Source organism: Mustela nigripes, chromosome 8 (assembly GCF_022355385.1).
Source record: "Mustela nigripes isolate SB6536 chromosome 8, MUSNIG.SB6536, whole genome shotgun sequence".
Classification (NCBI taxonomy): domain Eukaryota; kingdom Metazoa; phylum Chordata; class Mammalia; order Carnivora; family Mustelidae; genus Mustela; species Mustela nigripes.
The window spans coordinates 55,601,407-55,616,088 of record NC_081564.1 but is presented as its reverse complement, the minus strand read 5'-3'; the positions used below and the strand labels follow the sequence as shown (position 1 = coordinate 55,616,088).

The window sequence follows — 14,682 nt, the reverse complement described above, 5'->3', positions numbered from 1 at the left end:
TCTCTTCTCTTTCCATCCTTATGTTTCCTCCCTTATGTTTCCATTACATGGAACAGAAGTAACTTCTCAGACGGTTCTGTGCTCACTGACCACAGCCCAGTGTGCCAGCCCGGCCCCTCCACCCACCCTCATGGGTCTCCCTTTCCGCATCGGGGACTGTTCTCACTTGCCCAGAGCCATCCAGACCTGACCCCCACCCCCTCCCGGTCCCATCCACGTCTCACCTTTCCGTTCATCCACGTCTCACCTTTCCGTTCATCCACTCAACCCTTCCCACTCTCACCAGGAGGCTTTCTGGAATGCGAGCCCACGTCGATTTTTCCCACTTCTGACATCTCCATAGCCCTGGCCGCCTACGTCACATGTAGACGTGAGTCATATGCTGCCTGTCCATTGTTACTTCATTCTTTGTTGTGTCTATGACTGATTTCCCCAACCAATCCTAACCATAAAGGAGATGGCTTTCATGGCCTGAGATCAGGGCCTTGACAGAAAGAAAGCTTCCCACTTAACCAAGCTCTGCTCGGCAGCTCTCAGAGAAATAATCACCAACCGGTTACACAGAACATCTATGAACTCAGCCGAATCTCCTCCTGTTCGTAGGCACTCTACACATGGGTGTCCACCTATGTTCCCCATGCTTATCTCTGACAGACTGAGGATGATGCTGAGAGTCCCCACTGAACAGAGAGTTGGGGACCTGGAGGACAGAAGATGTGGGACCACAGTTCTAGGGCTGCCATCCACTGAGGGGCTGTTCCTGGGCATCAGTCAAGAAGCCAACCTGATTTTAGTTCTCTTAACTCAGAGATGGAGCCTAAATGACCCATCTCACCCCCTTCTGGGGTTGTGTGAGGATCAGCCAGCAAACCTATGTCCCCATGCCTTGTAAACTGCACAGACACGCCGTGGTTCTATTACAGGCAAATTCAGCGATGAATCACTGTCCACAAAAATGCACCCAGTTCTGGGAACAAAAAACTACTCATATCCTTGACTATTGTTCTGGACAGGAAGGCCAGAGCTCTTCTTTCCTGCGCCCAAATACCCGGTGCTATGGACCTTGAATGGAGGACCCCCAGAAGGGCTGGATAACCTCTCCCACAACCAGGCACTGGCCACCCAGACACTAGCCCCTCAGGTAGCACCAGGTCCTGCAGAAGCCAGGGGGTTGGTGATTTCTGGAAGCTGTGATCAGGAGCCAGCCGGAGCACTCCTGCAGCCTGAAACAGTGATCTGATATGGCCAACGGGTATATATCCCTGTGAGCCGAGTGTCATCACCTGAAATAAAACCTATCCACAACCTCCGCGGCTGGCAGAGGGCTGAAGCTTCCTGTGTGGAAAGAAGGGTGGCTGGACTCTCCCGACAGCACTCCAATCTCCCAGACCCACCTTCCTCTGGGGGCTTCCCGCTAACCACAGCAGCAGCAGCGGCCTCCCCAGCTTCAGCGACCCTGGCCCTCACACATGCTCACAACTCTCCTCACCCTCCCCACGGCTCAGCCTAGGCAGGAACAGTAAGCAAGGCCGTGAGGAAGGCCAGGAACCAGGCAAACAGGGACATCTGGCCCATGAGGGGGTGCTGCTTCTCCATCTCGCACGACAGGCCTCAAACTGGACCCCTTGGAGGAGTCCTCACCACCCCATGCAGTGGAGACCCAGCCTCATCCCCACCCTTCAGCCCCAACAGGAGATGCCCCTGACGGGACAGTGGGCCTTCTTTTGCCGACCCCGGGCTTCCTCTCTGAGATCCTAGCACAGACCCAGTGTGGAAAAGGCCAGAAAACAAGGTTTCTATACATGGAAGAACTGGTTGTCCCTCACTCACCTGCCATTTGTGGGGATGTTGTAACACGCAAACCAGGTTCTCAGACCAGGGATCTGAGGAGGGATCTTGAAAAGTGAAGTCTACTCAATTCTTGTAATCATCATGATGGAAATACATACCGTACTTTTCCACTGAACACTCATTCAAATATTCAAAAATTATGTATTAGGGCTTGTCAGGCACTGTGCTAGGAACCCTGAACTAGGGAACTAGGAAGGTAAGTTAAACACACTTCCCGCTCCGGAAGGGTTACGCCCAGTGAGAAGATGGACACACGGTGCCATGGGTGAGGGGGCGCATGGAGCACAGCCCACCTGGGTCTGGGGGCAGCTGGAGGGCTGAAAAGGCAGGCCAGGTGGAGGCAAGAACCTGAACAACCATCCAGGGCAGCCTATGAGGAGAAGAACAAGCATTTTAGCACAGGGTTTGGGAAGGGCTGGGAGGGAAGGACAGTCGGGGACCATGGGGGAGTGGCAGACGAGAGGCCAGGTCACAGAGAACCCTGAGTGTCCCTGTGAAGGGCTGGGACTTCCCCCCCATAAATAGTGGCATCCACCAGAGCAAAGGAGGAGGAGGCAGGGAACGGGGTGGGGGACGGATCAGAGAGCTGTTTTCCAGAGCCGGAGTCCAAAGGAGAGCCAAGAAGACTCAGGAATGGAGAGGAGGGGCCTGGGTGCGAGCAGAGGCATCCAGTCTGACTCAGTTCTCGTGGCGCGTTTGTAACGAGTAAGATGAAGAAGAGCCATGGGAGCCGGTCTGGGAGAAGGAAGTTACTCGTTCCATTCTTGACATTTCTTTGCTACATTTCCATATGTACAATTTGATGATTCATGTGGGTTGTTATGGACTGAATATGTCTCCCCCAAATGCGTATTTTGAAGCCCTAACTCCCAGCGTGTCGTATCAGGAGGTAGAGCCGTTGGGAGGTAATTGGGTTTAAATGAGGGTGGGGCCCCATGGTGGGATTATAAGATTACCCTTGTAAGAAAAGGAAGTTCAAGGTCGGAAACCACAAAAGAAAGAAGGAAGGAAGGAAGGAGAAGGGAGGGAAGGAGGAGAAAGGAAAGGGAAAAGGGTGAAGGAAGGAATGGAAAAGGGGGGAAGGGGAGGGGGAGAAGAGGGAAAAGGAAGCGAGAGAGGAGGGGGAGACACCAGAGCTTTCTGTCTCTGCTGTGTGAGAACACAGCAGGAAGGTGGTTCTCTATCTGCAAGCCAGAAGGGAGGACCTCACCAAGAACCAAATCTGCCGGCACCTTGATCTTGGACTTCCAGCCTCCAAAACTATTGAGAAAATAAATGTCTGCTGTTTAAGCCCCCCCAATCTATATGGCATTTTGTTATAACCGCCTGCACGAGGATATGAGTTATTTTAATAGCTACCTGATAATCTGTCCATAATAAAACATAATATATTTTATATCTCCCTTGTCATGGAACATTGAGGTTTTTTTAAGCTCTTCATTATTAATATAATCCTTGAATATCTTTATACATATAGTATTTCTGTATTTTTATCTGTCTCTTCAAATAATTCTTGTAAGGGGGGTCCTGGGTCAAAAATAATTATTTTTATGATTTGTATGTGTTGCCAAGTCTCTAGAAAGAGGTGGAGTCACTGACTACCCCACCTGCAGCATCCAGGCTCCTCAGTTTTCTGGAAGCATTAGCATCTAATGAGATGTATCTTTGTCTTGGGAACAGTACTGTTACTTGTATGCATACAATGTAACAGTTCTAAGTTTAGCTTTGACTTTTAAAGTATAGTCATGATTTTGTCCCTCAAAATAGGGAAAGGCAATGGGATACATACATTTACATAATTTACAAAGGGTTCAACAGTCTTCTCTGAGTCCCACCGGAAAATAGGGAAAGGCAATGGGATACATACATTTACATAATTTGCAAAGGGTTCAACAGTCTTCTCTGAGTCCCACCGGGTGGTAGTCCCAGAATTCTAATGTTCCTCTCAGTCGTGAGTGAACTGCCATATCCGGACAAGGTCACCGAGGAGCTGGGCTTCACCACTTGGCCTAGCTCTTCCCCAGCCCTCCAACGTGTCCACCAACCTTCTTCTTAAAATGGAGGCAATAGCTGCCATCTAAGATAAATTCTTCCCCTTTCTTCTCAGCAACTGAACCCCTAGGAATTCATCTTAAGAAAATAATTAGACATAAGCACAAGGATTTTCTTTCTGCAAGCATGTATATTACAGCTTTATCTGTGTTTTTATATTGACAACTACCTAAACATCCAATGGCTCGTTCACTCCTGCATTCATTTAATGAGTATTTATTAAGCACCAAGCACGGGACAAATAACAAAATAACAAATAACAAAAGAGACCGAGCCCTTTCCCTCACAGAGCAGGGGAGCAATGCTTCCATGGACCACAGCATGGGCACAGAATGGATCACTATGCTGTCATTAAAGAGGATTAATGGCTTGGGAACGTATTCATAATGTTACAGTTCAAAATGCCTAGCTAGTAAAAGCCTGATAAGACACAAAGTGGTAGGAGTGATTGGGTCCCTTCGGGTGGTGAGAAGAGTGGTTTTTATTTTTTTCAGTGTGCTTTTCTGCAGTTTCCAAATTTACCCACGCGCTCCTTCTGTGCTGGGAACAGATGCTCTGTTAGTTTCACGTGGGTAGACTCCTTGCCTCTTGGTCTTTTTTCTCCTTGAATCCAGCTTTGCTAATGGTAACCTCTCCCCAGCAACATCACTCTGGATTCCAAACATGCAGTTTAAGTTCACAACCAGGTGGAAACACAAGTCTGAAGACAGTTTAGGGTACCAAGTATACAGAGACCAATACAGATAATATTGACTCAGGTAAGGAACACAGACCATATTTCTCCGCATTAACATGACAGGAAAGGAGCTTTTTACTTCCACCATGACAGGGGAAAGGGACAAGTTTGATCCTTCCAGCATCCCCTTCTAGGCACTATCCGCAGGTCACAGCTCACTCCATTTACCAACCCCTGCAGTCACGGCCCTTTGGGCTTATCCATCCTATTTCTACCCTCTTAGGCAGAGTCAGCCAATAAATTATCCAGACCCATCTCCATCCCCATCTGTGAAGCTATGAAAACCCACTTCTAAAAGTGAAAATCAGGCACAAATAAAGAATAAATTCTAACAAAAAGAGCTCAAAAATGGAAAAGGCTGCCCATGAAGGGAGAAGAAACTAGTCCCTCTCATTCTAGAACACGTAGGCCAGAGGTTTTACAGAAGGACCTTCTGCATGGAAAGAGTTGGAATGAGACCACTCTTCCTTCCCTCCAGCTCTGAATGTTATGGTAATGTGCTCATTCAACAACCACTTACTGGATATGTACTTTGTGCCAGGCACTGTTCTAGGCTCTAGGGCTACATCAGTAAACCAAACTGACCATAAAACTGGCCAACCAACCTAATCTTCATGAACCAATGGGTCAGCTACTCAAGGGCTTTGGAGTTGACCTTGAAGGAGAGGGGGTGAGGGAGGTTTGGAGCAGAAGAATAATATTCTCTCTCTCTTTCCTCTTTTTTTTTTTTAAAGTTTTATTTTACTTGAAAGAGAGTGTAAACAGGGGGAGGGACAAGCAGACTCCCCGCTGAGCATGGAGCCCAAGGCAGGGCTCCTTCCCAGGGTGCTGAGATCATGACCTGAGCTGAAGACAGACGCTTAACCAACTGAGCCACCCGGGTGCCCCTCTCTCTTCCCTCTTGAATGGGTCACATAGGCCTGTTTGGTAAGGTTTCCTTCAAAATCCATTAAAGGGACCCTCTTTCACCTTTTTCATCTTTTTCCTATTAATGTCTATGTTGCAAGGCAAGAAGAGAACGTCCACCCCACCAGATGTCAAGATGTATGTACTGTGAACCACAGTCAGTCAGCCAGTGGGGCGTTAGCACGAGAACACACAGCTAGACAATGGAGCAGACAGCCCAGCAACGCCTACTCTGAGCCTGTGGGTCAGGGTGGCACCGCTGAAGACTGGGCTCCAAGCCCCCCAACTCTTCTGGGACTGGGGTATCATCAACCTCTGTCTTGCTGCTCTCCCAAGGAGCCCCACGCCCCTACCCCTCAGCTGCGCACAGCCTCCCTGGTGAAATCAGAGAACCAGACAGAAGTCCCTGCATAACTGTTCACAAGGCTTGAAAGCTAGGTTTGTGGGGTGCAGCAAACTTAACAATATTGAATTTCATTTAATTAAATTACAGTAGGGGAGGGGAAGGAAGCATTGTCGCAGTCAGCTATCTCAGAGCCAACACCATCACACGCGTGTGTTCACAAGTCATGAGGGGCTCACCTTTGACTCTGGATTGATAATTATCATGCAGAGAGGACTGGGGAAGGTGAAATCATAGGGAAAACAAAGCAAGTACTAAAGCGGTATAAAATGTAAGTGCTATAAACTCCTTTAGTCAAAACTCTGGCCAGTATGAACAGGCAAAGTGAATGGCTGGAGTACGGTGTGTGACGCCAACTTAGCCAGAAGGACCCTCCTCCTCATTCTCTCCCCCAAGCACCCAATCAGAAGACGGGGGGGGGGGGCACCTGGGTTGCTCAGTGGGTTAAAGCTTCTGCCTTCAGCTCAGGTCATGATCCCAGGGTCCTGGGATCGAGCCCCACATCGGGCTCTCTGCTCAGTGGGGAGCCTGCTTCCTCCTCTCTCTCTCTCTGCCTGCCTCTCTGCCTACTTGTGATCTGTCAAATAAATAAATAAAAATCTTAAAAAAAAAAAAAAGAAGAAGAAGAAGAAGAAGAAGAAGAAGAAGACCAGTCGGAAGTTGCGTCTGCTACATCTTCCATTCTGAGAACTTCAGAATAATACTTGGTGTGTCCTGTGCACTCTGGTGGGGACCTGGCATTCCATTCAGCGCCACGATACCAGTGCCCGAAGAAACAGAAGAGCCTAATCAATAACAAGAAAGTCTCCTTCTGTGTTTTCTTCTTTCTGAGAATGTTAAGAATACTTGATGAGGTAATCAACAAATCCATTTTTCTGTGTCCCTTTAGCCAAATCTAAGAGCGTTGTGCTATATTGAATGGCAAGCTATTTAACATTTTCCCTTTCTCCCAATGTGTTCACAATTTTGAGACTTTTTTTCCTGATATTAAGTTCTAAACATTCCCCCTTAGAGTTCAAAATTTTGATTTCTGGTTACAAATCTAAGCTGAGAAGAGGAAGTATGCTCCCGAGCTGTAAAAAGACACAATGTAATACCATTTGTTACTATGTGGCTCTAAAAATAGATCAACTTCTGGTATATAATTTTGCTCATGCATGGTAATCTATTTTTTTTAAATGATCTATCTTCCCCCCCCCTCAACAATAACTCATCCATAAATGGTTTAACCTGCCCATAGAAATCAAAAGCTGCCTGTCAGCGTGCCAACATACGCCAACTCACATTTTCAAATACATGACAGCATCACTGCTGTCTTCTGCATTCTGGGTGGTTCTTCCGAGGCAAACTCAAGGTGGTGGTCGAGGAAATCAAGACCTCGAGTGTGGTCAAGAGAACAAGTCACAGGCTCTACCAGCCACTGGGAAACTGAGGGCCGTTATACCAGTATCATTAATTATAGCCTGAGCAACATCTCGGCTTAGTGATAAAAGTTGGAGGGCATCTACTGAAACTACTCATATAAATTCTCCACCTTAACCCTTCCTTTACCAAACCGAGAGTCTGTGAGATGGATGTTTGCTGAGTTGGCTTCATCATAAGAATGGACCGAGCCTAGAAAGAAATCCTAAACATAAAAGACTGATGTCCTACACTTGTTTTTCAAAGATCCTAAGGAGAATGCAACCATCAGGATGGGAAGAAAATACCAGTGGAAGCACAACAGCAAATCTGCTGACGACTGGCCTCAGCCATAGTGAACACACCCAGGACACCCGTGACACTTAATGAAAGGACTCGGATCCCAAAGGGAACACTGGAACTCATAACCTAATTTTTTATCTCTTTTATTTTAAAAGTTCAACATATACAAAAGTATAGAAAACAGTATAATGACCTCCTCATACACCGATAATCCAACTTGGACTCACATTCTGTCTTACTCCCCCGTAAACTCATCCACCTACTTTCCCCTCATCCAGGATTATTTTGAAGCAAATTCCAGACATCCTATAATTTCATCTGTAAATATTTCAGTATGTATCTCTGAAAAATACAAACTTGCCTTTAAATATAACCACAATATTGTTATCATGCTTTAATGTTTAATATCAAATTAATTTATGTTATTTTTATTAATTTAAATTTAATAAACTTTAATATCAAATAGTCATTATTCAAGTTTTCTTGATGACTTCAAATATTTATTTAACCATGTGTTTGTTTGAATTAGTATCCAATGAGAGCCATACATTGTAATTGGTTGTTGATATATCTCTTAAATCTCTTTGAATCTGTTTCCCTTCATTTTTTTTTTCTTTGCAGTTTAATTTTTGGAGAGACTGTAATTGCCCACAATCTGGATTTTGCTGATTGCACCCCTGTGGTAAGGTTTAACATTCATTGTAACTTAATTTTCCCCATTCTTTCTTACTTACTTCAGAACAAGATCCAAAAACACTTCCCAATAAAATTGCCAGAAAGGCAAAAACAAAAACAAAAAGCAGTCTGCTTGTCTCTGTAAAGGAGCTGACGACACTGACAAGCCCAAGACTCTGAAAATGTCCCTGCTTCGAAAGCCAGGTTACACTGGGGACATTCCAGAGCGGGCCACAGGCACCAGGGGCATCACCAGGAGGGTGCCAGGAGCGGCGACTGGAAGAGGGCAGAGAAGTTTGCCGAATGTTCAAAGTTTCCTCTGCACAGAGGAATAAACCCTGGAGGAGAAAGAAGGCTGGGGGAGGGGTGCTCAGCGGCAGCCTCAGCATGTTAATCAGTTTTAAATCTGCTACCATTAAGAACTAACATTTCAGAGTCCGCAGGGGGAGGGTGGAGGCAGGCAGTCCTGTTGTTTTCCAGAGGGACCCAGGTTGGACTCTGAGGACAAAAGGCACAGACTCACAAAGCTTCCTCCCTGGACGAACTTACCCGAGCACAACCATTTAAGTCACAGCCCGGTGACAGGCAGCGGTGGAGTGGGAAGGCAACGTAGTCGGCCCCTCCCCCACCTGCGCTTCCCCCAGCACAGAAAGCATGTGCTCTGCTGGCTTTCTAATAATGGGACACAGTTGTCTACAGGCTTTGGAGTTAAAAAAAAAAAAAAAGAAAGAAAGAAAGAAAGAAAAAGAAGAAGACTTGACCTTAAATTTCAGCTCCTTCACTTAAAAGCAGTGTGGCCTCAGATAACCTCCTTAGCCTCCCCGTGCCTCAGTTTCCCCATCTGTTACCTGGGAATACTATTGTCCACCTGCTAGAGCTGTTATGGGGATGAATGAAGTTATGCATGGGGGCCTACCGTGTAGTGCCCAGCACACTCCCGTTACACGCCTCCTTCCCCTACCCCCCAAAGATTTCTGCCAGTCCCTTCCAACCCAGATCCTTGCAGGGGATCTTGACAGCACCTGCGGGACGTCTGGCTGGGTTACTGAGCTGTCTGTGGCCATGCATGAAGCAAAGGCAGCTGACCCATAAAGAGTTCAATCCCATGATCCTGATCTCAATAGCCCAGCTCCAACCAACTGAGCTAATTAAGGTAGAATCAGATTCAACTCGGCTGGCACAGAGATGCTCTTAGCAGTTCATACAACATTCTTCAAACAGTTTTGTCCTAAGATGCTCTGTGACACAACACACTTGCCAACTTTACCAGTGATCTCATCTTTTAAAAATCTGAATGTAATGTAGCAAACAGATGTGTCCCTTAAGAGGATTAAGGTGGAAATTCATTACAGCAATAATACCAGTGGATTTGTGTTCTATAACTAACACCGATCAATCAACTTAGCACGCGCCATCTTATCACTAGTTAGCTTCAAGAGAAACATGGCAGAACTGAATAGCCAGGTCTTCTCCCTCTAGGAATTTATCTGTAACAGGGGAGACAAATCAGAGTCCCACCGAGTGAGAGGCTAACCTAAATGACCTCAAATAATCCATGCCACTTCTACTGCAGTGTGCACAGGAATCACCAAAGCATGTTGGAAAAGAACTTTGGCAAATGGACAGGCTGCCTGGAAGGAAGACATCCAACACATAAAACGGAGTCATTAAGAGCTCAGACTGGTGTCAAATGCCACCTCTGAAACTTCCCATTCATGTGACCAGGGGAATTCCATCTGCTCTGGGTTTCTTCTACTATGACATGCAACAGTACCAGTACTTAGGTGATCCCTGGACATGGCGAGATGGTGCAAGTCTAGGACGTTCCTTGTCTCAGGCAAGTCCCTAGAACATGGTCACTACTATCACTCCATTCTGTCTAGTCCACAAAAGGCACCGAAACATCTCCTGAACTAAATTACGGTCTTAATTGCCATTTTAACAGGTAGACTAGTTGTCTCTTTTTTTGTAAAAATATTCTCCATTTTGACTTTTGGCTATCAAAAGGAAACAAGAATCCTTAGCCTTTTGTATCAATCAATCCAAACACATTTAAATTTTGAAAGGCCTATGACTTACTATTTCTACTGTATAGATTTTTCTAAATTAGAAGTCCTATAATTATAATTCTCTAAAACACTAAACCAGAAATAAACACCTACTTAAGCAACATTTGAGAACAAAAGGCCTTACCTAGGCCAGACAGAACATATAACCACCAAAACAAACATCTCCCCAGTGAAAATACAGCATCTGTTTTGACCTTTTCGTTATCAAACTCATCATTAACTTAATTATCTTCCCTGGAACTACTAGCAGCTTGGGGGGAAAAATGAAGATAAAGCATAGTAAGCATAATATGTCATTTTGTCCAAGATGATACTAGTTAAATAAACAACTAACTTCTTAAGGAGTTAGCAGACATGATCTAAATTAATATATCATTAAGTTGAGAAAAGATGCACATGGGGCACCTGGGTCCCAGTTAGTTAAGCATCTACCTTTGGCTCAGGTCATGATCTCAGGTCCTGGGATACAGCCTTGAGTAGAGCGCTCTGCTCAGCGGAGAATCTGTTCTCCTTCTCCCTCTGCTCATACCCCTTCCCCACCTCCGGTGCGGGCACGCACTCTCTCTTTCTCTCTCATTCACTCTCTCAAATAAATAAAATCTTTAAAAAGAAAAGAAAAAATGCATAGACTCCAGTTTGGGCTGGGAAAGACCTATGAGGTTATCCAGTTCACAGATCCCAGCACAGGAGAATGCTAGGAGGGCGGCTATAAAAATGAGAACCCGCCACAGGTCCTTCCAGATGCTGCTTACGCAGGTGTGTTCACTCAGTAACCATGCCTCCAGCTGCTCACCTGTGCCCTGCACACTTTTCTGTCTGTGTGATCTACTTCAAGCAACAAAAGTTTACTAACCCCGGAGAGTTGCTTGTGCTGGACGGCTGGGTACACCGAGGGTGTCTGCATGTCCCACGGTCATACTTCTCCCTCCTGTCCATCGCACAGATGGTCCTGACCCAAGAACTCCCCATCTTGCCAAGGCCAGGCCCAACCTGGGAGAAGTGTTCCCTGTGGTGTGGGCAGCCTTACTCACAGCAGGGCCTGGAGTGACAGTCTGCCCCCTCCCTCACCACCAGCTAATTCACAGCAGGGTTGGTAACTATCTGTTCCTCCACTCAGGTGAACTCTACCAGCCCAGGAATTCTGCCTCAGGGCTCTTACTCATGCTTGTAACATTCACCTGCCCCAGGCCAAAAAGTACCTGGCACACAAAAGTGATTTGGCAAGCTCCCCAGGTTAATGGGATGAGCCCCAGGAGGTGCTGCTTCTATCCACAGCCACACTGCTGGTCCAGGGAGCAGAGCAGCCCCAAGAGGGGGCCTCAAGACACTCAGGCCTGGCTTGAATCTCAGCTCTCGACTCCCAGCAGAGAAACTAGGTTACTTCATTGCTCTAAGCCTCAGTTTCCTCATGTGCAAAATAGGAATCGTAAAAGCATCCCCTTCACAGAGGCATGTGGCATTCAGTGAGACTGTGCGCTCACATCCCTAGCGATGTGACATAGGATGTATACTGATATGGCCGTGATCAAAATTCTTGAGCTCTCTCTCACAGGGGATCATCCGACTTTAAGATTCCCTGTTAGAAACTAACACGCATCTTCAAACATGAATGTATACCTAGGCACATAAATGCCCTGAGTTCCGTTTCACAGAACCCTGGCTAATAGTACCAGCCAATCACTCAGCTCTAGATGTGAAAACAATGCCAAACATCTGAATATACTGTAGGGGTCTTTGAGCAAAAGATGCTGGAGTAAGTCTGGCTGGCTGCCAAGACAAGGAGTCAAGGGGTTCTATGGGATACCTTCTGACTCTGCTTATTCTGCAGAGGACACCTCAGAAAGTTCTGTGAGCCAGTGCAATTTCAGTGCTGTGGCTCCTGGGGGCGGGAGGGGTGGTGGTGCAGAAAGCTGACACTGGAGCATCAGGATTTCCTCCTACCAGACCAGACCAGGGACACTGGATCAAGACTATGGGGCTATTCCAGGGAAACATAAAAATGTACTTCAGCCTCCAGTTTGAAAGGTCAACCTATGTATATAGGGTTTGAAATCCAAGAAAACCACTTCAAGGTCATAGGACCACAATTATGAGCCTTCTGTGGTTTCAACAAAAGATCACTGTAATCAGAGATCATAATGAATGGAATATCGTGATGCCAAAAAAAGCCCTTTGAAAACTTTTAACTCAATCTACTGATTAGATTGAGACCCAAATAATTCACAAAAGTGGTTCTGATAAACTGAATTCACAATACATCATTCTGTCCCTCCATTTCCTAATCCAACCTGCTTTTATGACCAAAGAGACTCCTCCAAACGGTGACGTCCGTTCTGCACCAACATGAAGAGAATGAAATAGAACTGCCCCATTTCTCACCCCTGAAAACAGGTAACTAATTAAGTAGGGAAGTAAAGCACTGAAACACTACTAATAGAGGGAGAAAAAAGGCACTGCCAAAGTTCACCATTTCCACATTCAATCTCCCTCTCTTCCAAGGCAAGTGAACATCATACAGAAATCTAAAGAATTTTGAAAAATCAATTTTGTTCTTTTTGGTATCAAGGGTTATCTCTTCCAAATATTTATCAATGTTGATCTTCAAAGAATAAATCATCTCCAAGCTTTGATATGAACCCTAAGCAAAAAAAAAAAAAAAAAAAAAAAAAAATGTGCTGGGAGGTAATTCTCAAGGTGCAATCTGTTTGAGTAGGAGGAAGGGTTTACTTGGGTAACCAAATGGCTAGCTTTCAATGCCTGGCTCTTTACAACACACACTTTGCAAGAGGCCTGTCCTCCTGCAAAGGGTTAAAAAAGAAGAAGAAGAAAAGAAGAAAAAAGCCTCTATCGGGTGGACTGAGAAGCCATTCTTCCCAGGGGACACTCATTTCGGGCTGCGAGGCTCAGGCTTTGTGCGCGCGCCGCCCCTCCGCGCCCCCGCCCCTCCTCCCACAGCGACTGCTCCTCTAAGGTTCCCAAGGCCACCTGCTTCTCGGGAGAAAAGGGGACTACTCGGAGCGCTATCTCAGTGCGCAGTGGGCGTCCCCGGCGATGCCCCGCGGGGGGAGGAGGAGGAGGAGGTGTCCCCTGGGAAGCGTGCTTTGTCGCGAGGGTCGCGCGGCCGCCCGCAGCAGCCCCAGAGGCCTGAGAGGTTTAGACCTGAGTCCCGGGGGCCCCGGTTCTTTCCGCGCGCAGCTCAGCGTCGGCCCAGGTGGTAGGGCCGACCTCCGGCTTCCAGCTCCACCCCGCCCACCCAGCAGAGCTAACGGCCCCGAGCCCGGGAACCTTCTCCATCCAGCCTCGGGCCGGCGCGGCACCTGCTCGGCCCCGCCCGCTCTGGGCCGGAGCGCGGGGCTGTCCTCCTCTCACGCCCGGGAGATCCCGCGCCAGCCGGCGGATGCCCGGGGCCCCTCTGCCCAACGGGGAGGGGGGAGGTCTGCCTTTGGGCGCCTGTCCCGCGGGGGGGTGGGGACCGCGCCTACCGCAGCCTGCCCGCTGCGCCCCCACCCCCGCGCGCTCCGCAGCAGGGGCTGCGTCCAGAAAACCCAGCCTAGACCGGTCGGCCGTACCTTGTGCGGCGCCCGCAGCAGCCGGTGGACCCCGGCCAGCTGGGTGCCGAGCGCTAGGTCCTCGCGAAACGTGAACAGCGGCGGCCGGCTGGGCTCGGGGAAGTTGGTGCTGTTGAAAGGGTCCGTGTCGTCCAAGAACTGCACCCGGCAAGCCAGCGTGGCCATGATGCATCCCTGCCCCTTGGGGCGCGGGCGCCGAGATCGGCGGGGCCGCGGGCCGGAAAGCCGGGGTCACACCGCGAGCAGGGGAGGCCGCGGCCGCCGCTCGCTGGCTCGCGGGCTCGCAGGCTCCAGCGCGCCCGGCTGCAGCCCGGGCTCCGGCCGCGGGGGGCGGGGCGGGGGCGGGGCCCACAGGCCCCTGTGTCCCCTCCTTCCCCGGCTCCTCCCCTCCTCCGGCCCCCAGCGCCCGGCCGCACTGCCCCGACCCGTGGGACCTGCCGCGAGAAAGGGAAAGGGAGAACGGCTCGCGCGGCTTCCGCAGCCCTGCGCCAAGTCCGCTGCCGGCAGCGGCGGGGCGGGGATCCCCCTCGGGCTGACTCCGGCAGCACAGGCGCCGCTTGCGCCGCCCGCTGCACGTGCGCCGCTCGGCGTAGGGAGCACCCGCGGAGCTGTACCCCTCCGAGCTCGGGGAACTGGAGGGAATCGCCATCCTGTCTTCCGCATCGGGGAGAGGGCTTAACGCCTTCCAGATGAAGGAGGCGGCGCTGGGTTTCTGCT

The 14,682-nt window shown here is 48.6% G+C and overlaps 1 protein-coding gene across 10 annotated transcripts in view; it reads right to left on the bottom strand.

The window, feature by feature from the left end:
* Positions 1–14,271, bottom strand: part of FHOD3 (formin homology 2 domain containing 3) — a 471,315-nt gene extending 457,044 nt beyond the window's left edge. For 6 of the 10 annotated variants that reach the window (XM_059409488.1, XM_059409491.1, XM_059409490.1 and 3 more), the window contains exon 1: positions 13,966–14,271. In XM_059409488.1, coding sequence (XP_059265471.1) covers positions 13,966–14,130 — 165 coding nt within the window. In that variant the 5' untranslated portion in view covers positions 14,131–14,271. The remainder of the gene's footprint in view (positions 1–13,965) is intronic. The other 4 variants (XM_059409495.1, XM_059409496.1, XM_059409497.1 and 1 more) reach the window with 1 other exon arrangement.
* Between the last annotated feature and the right edge of the window lie 411 nt (positions 14,272–14,682).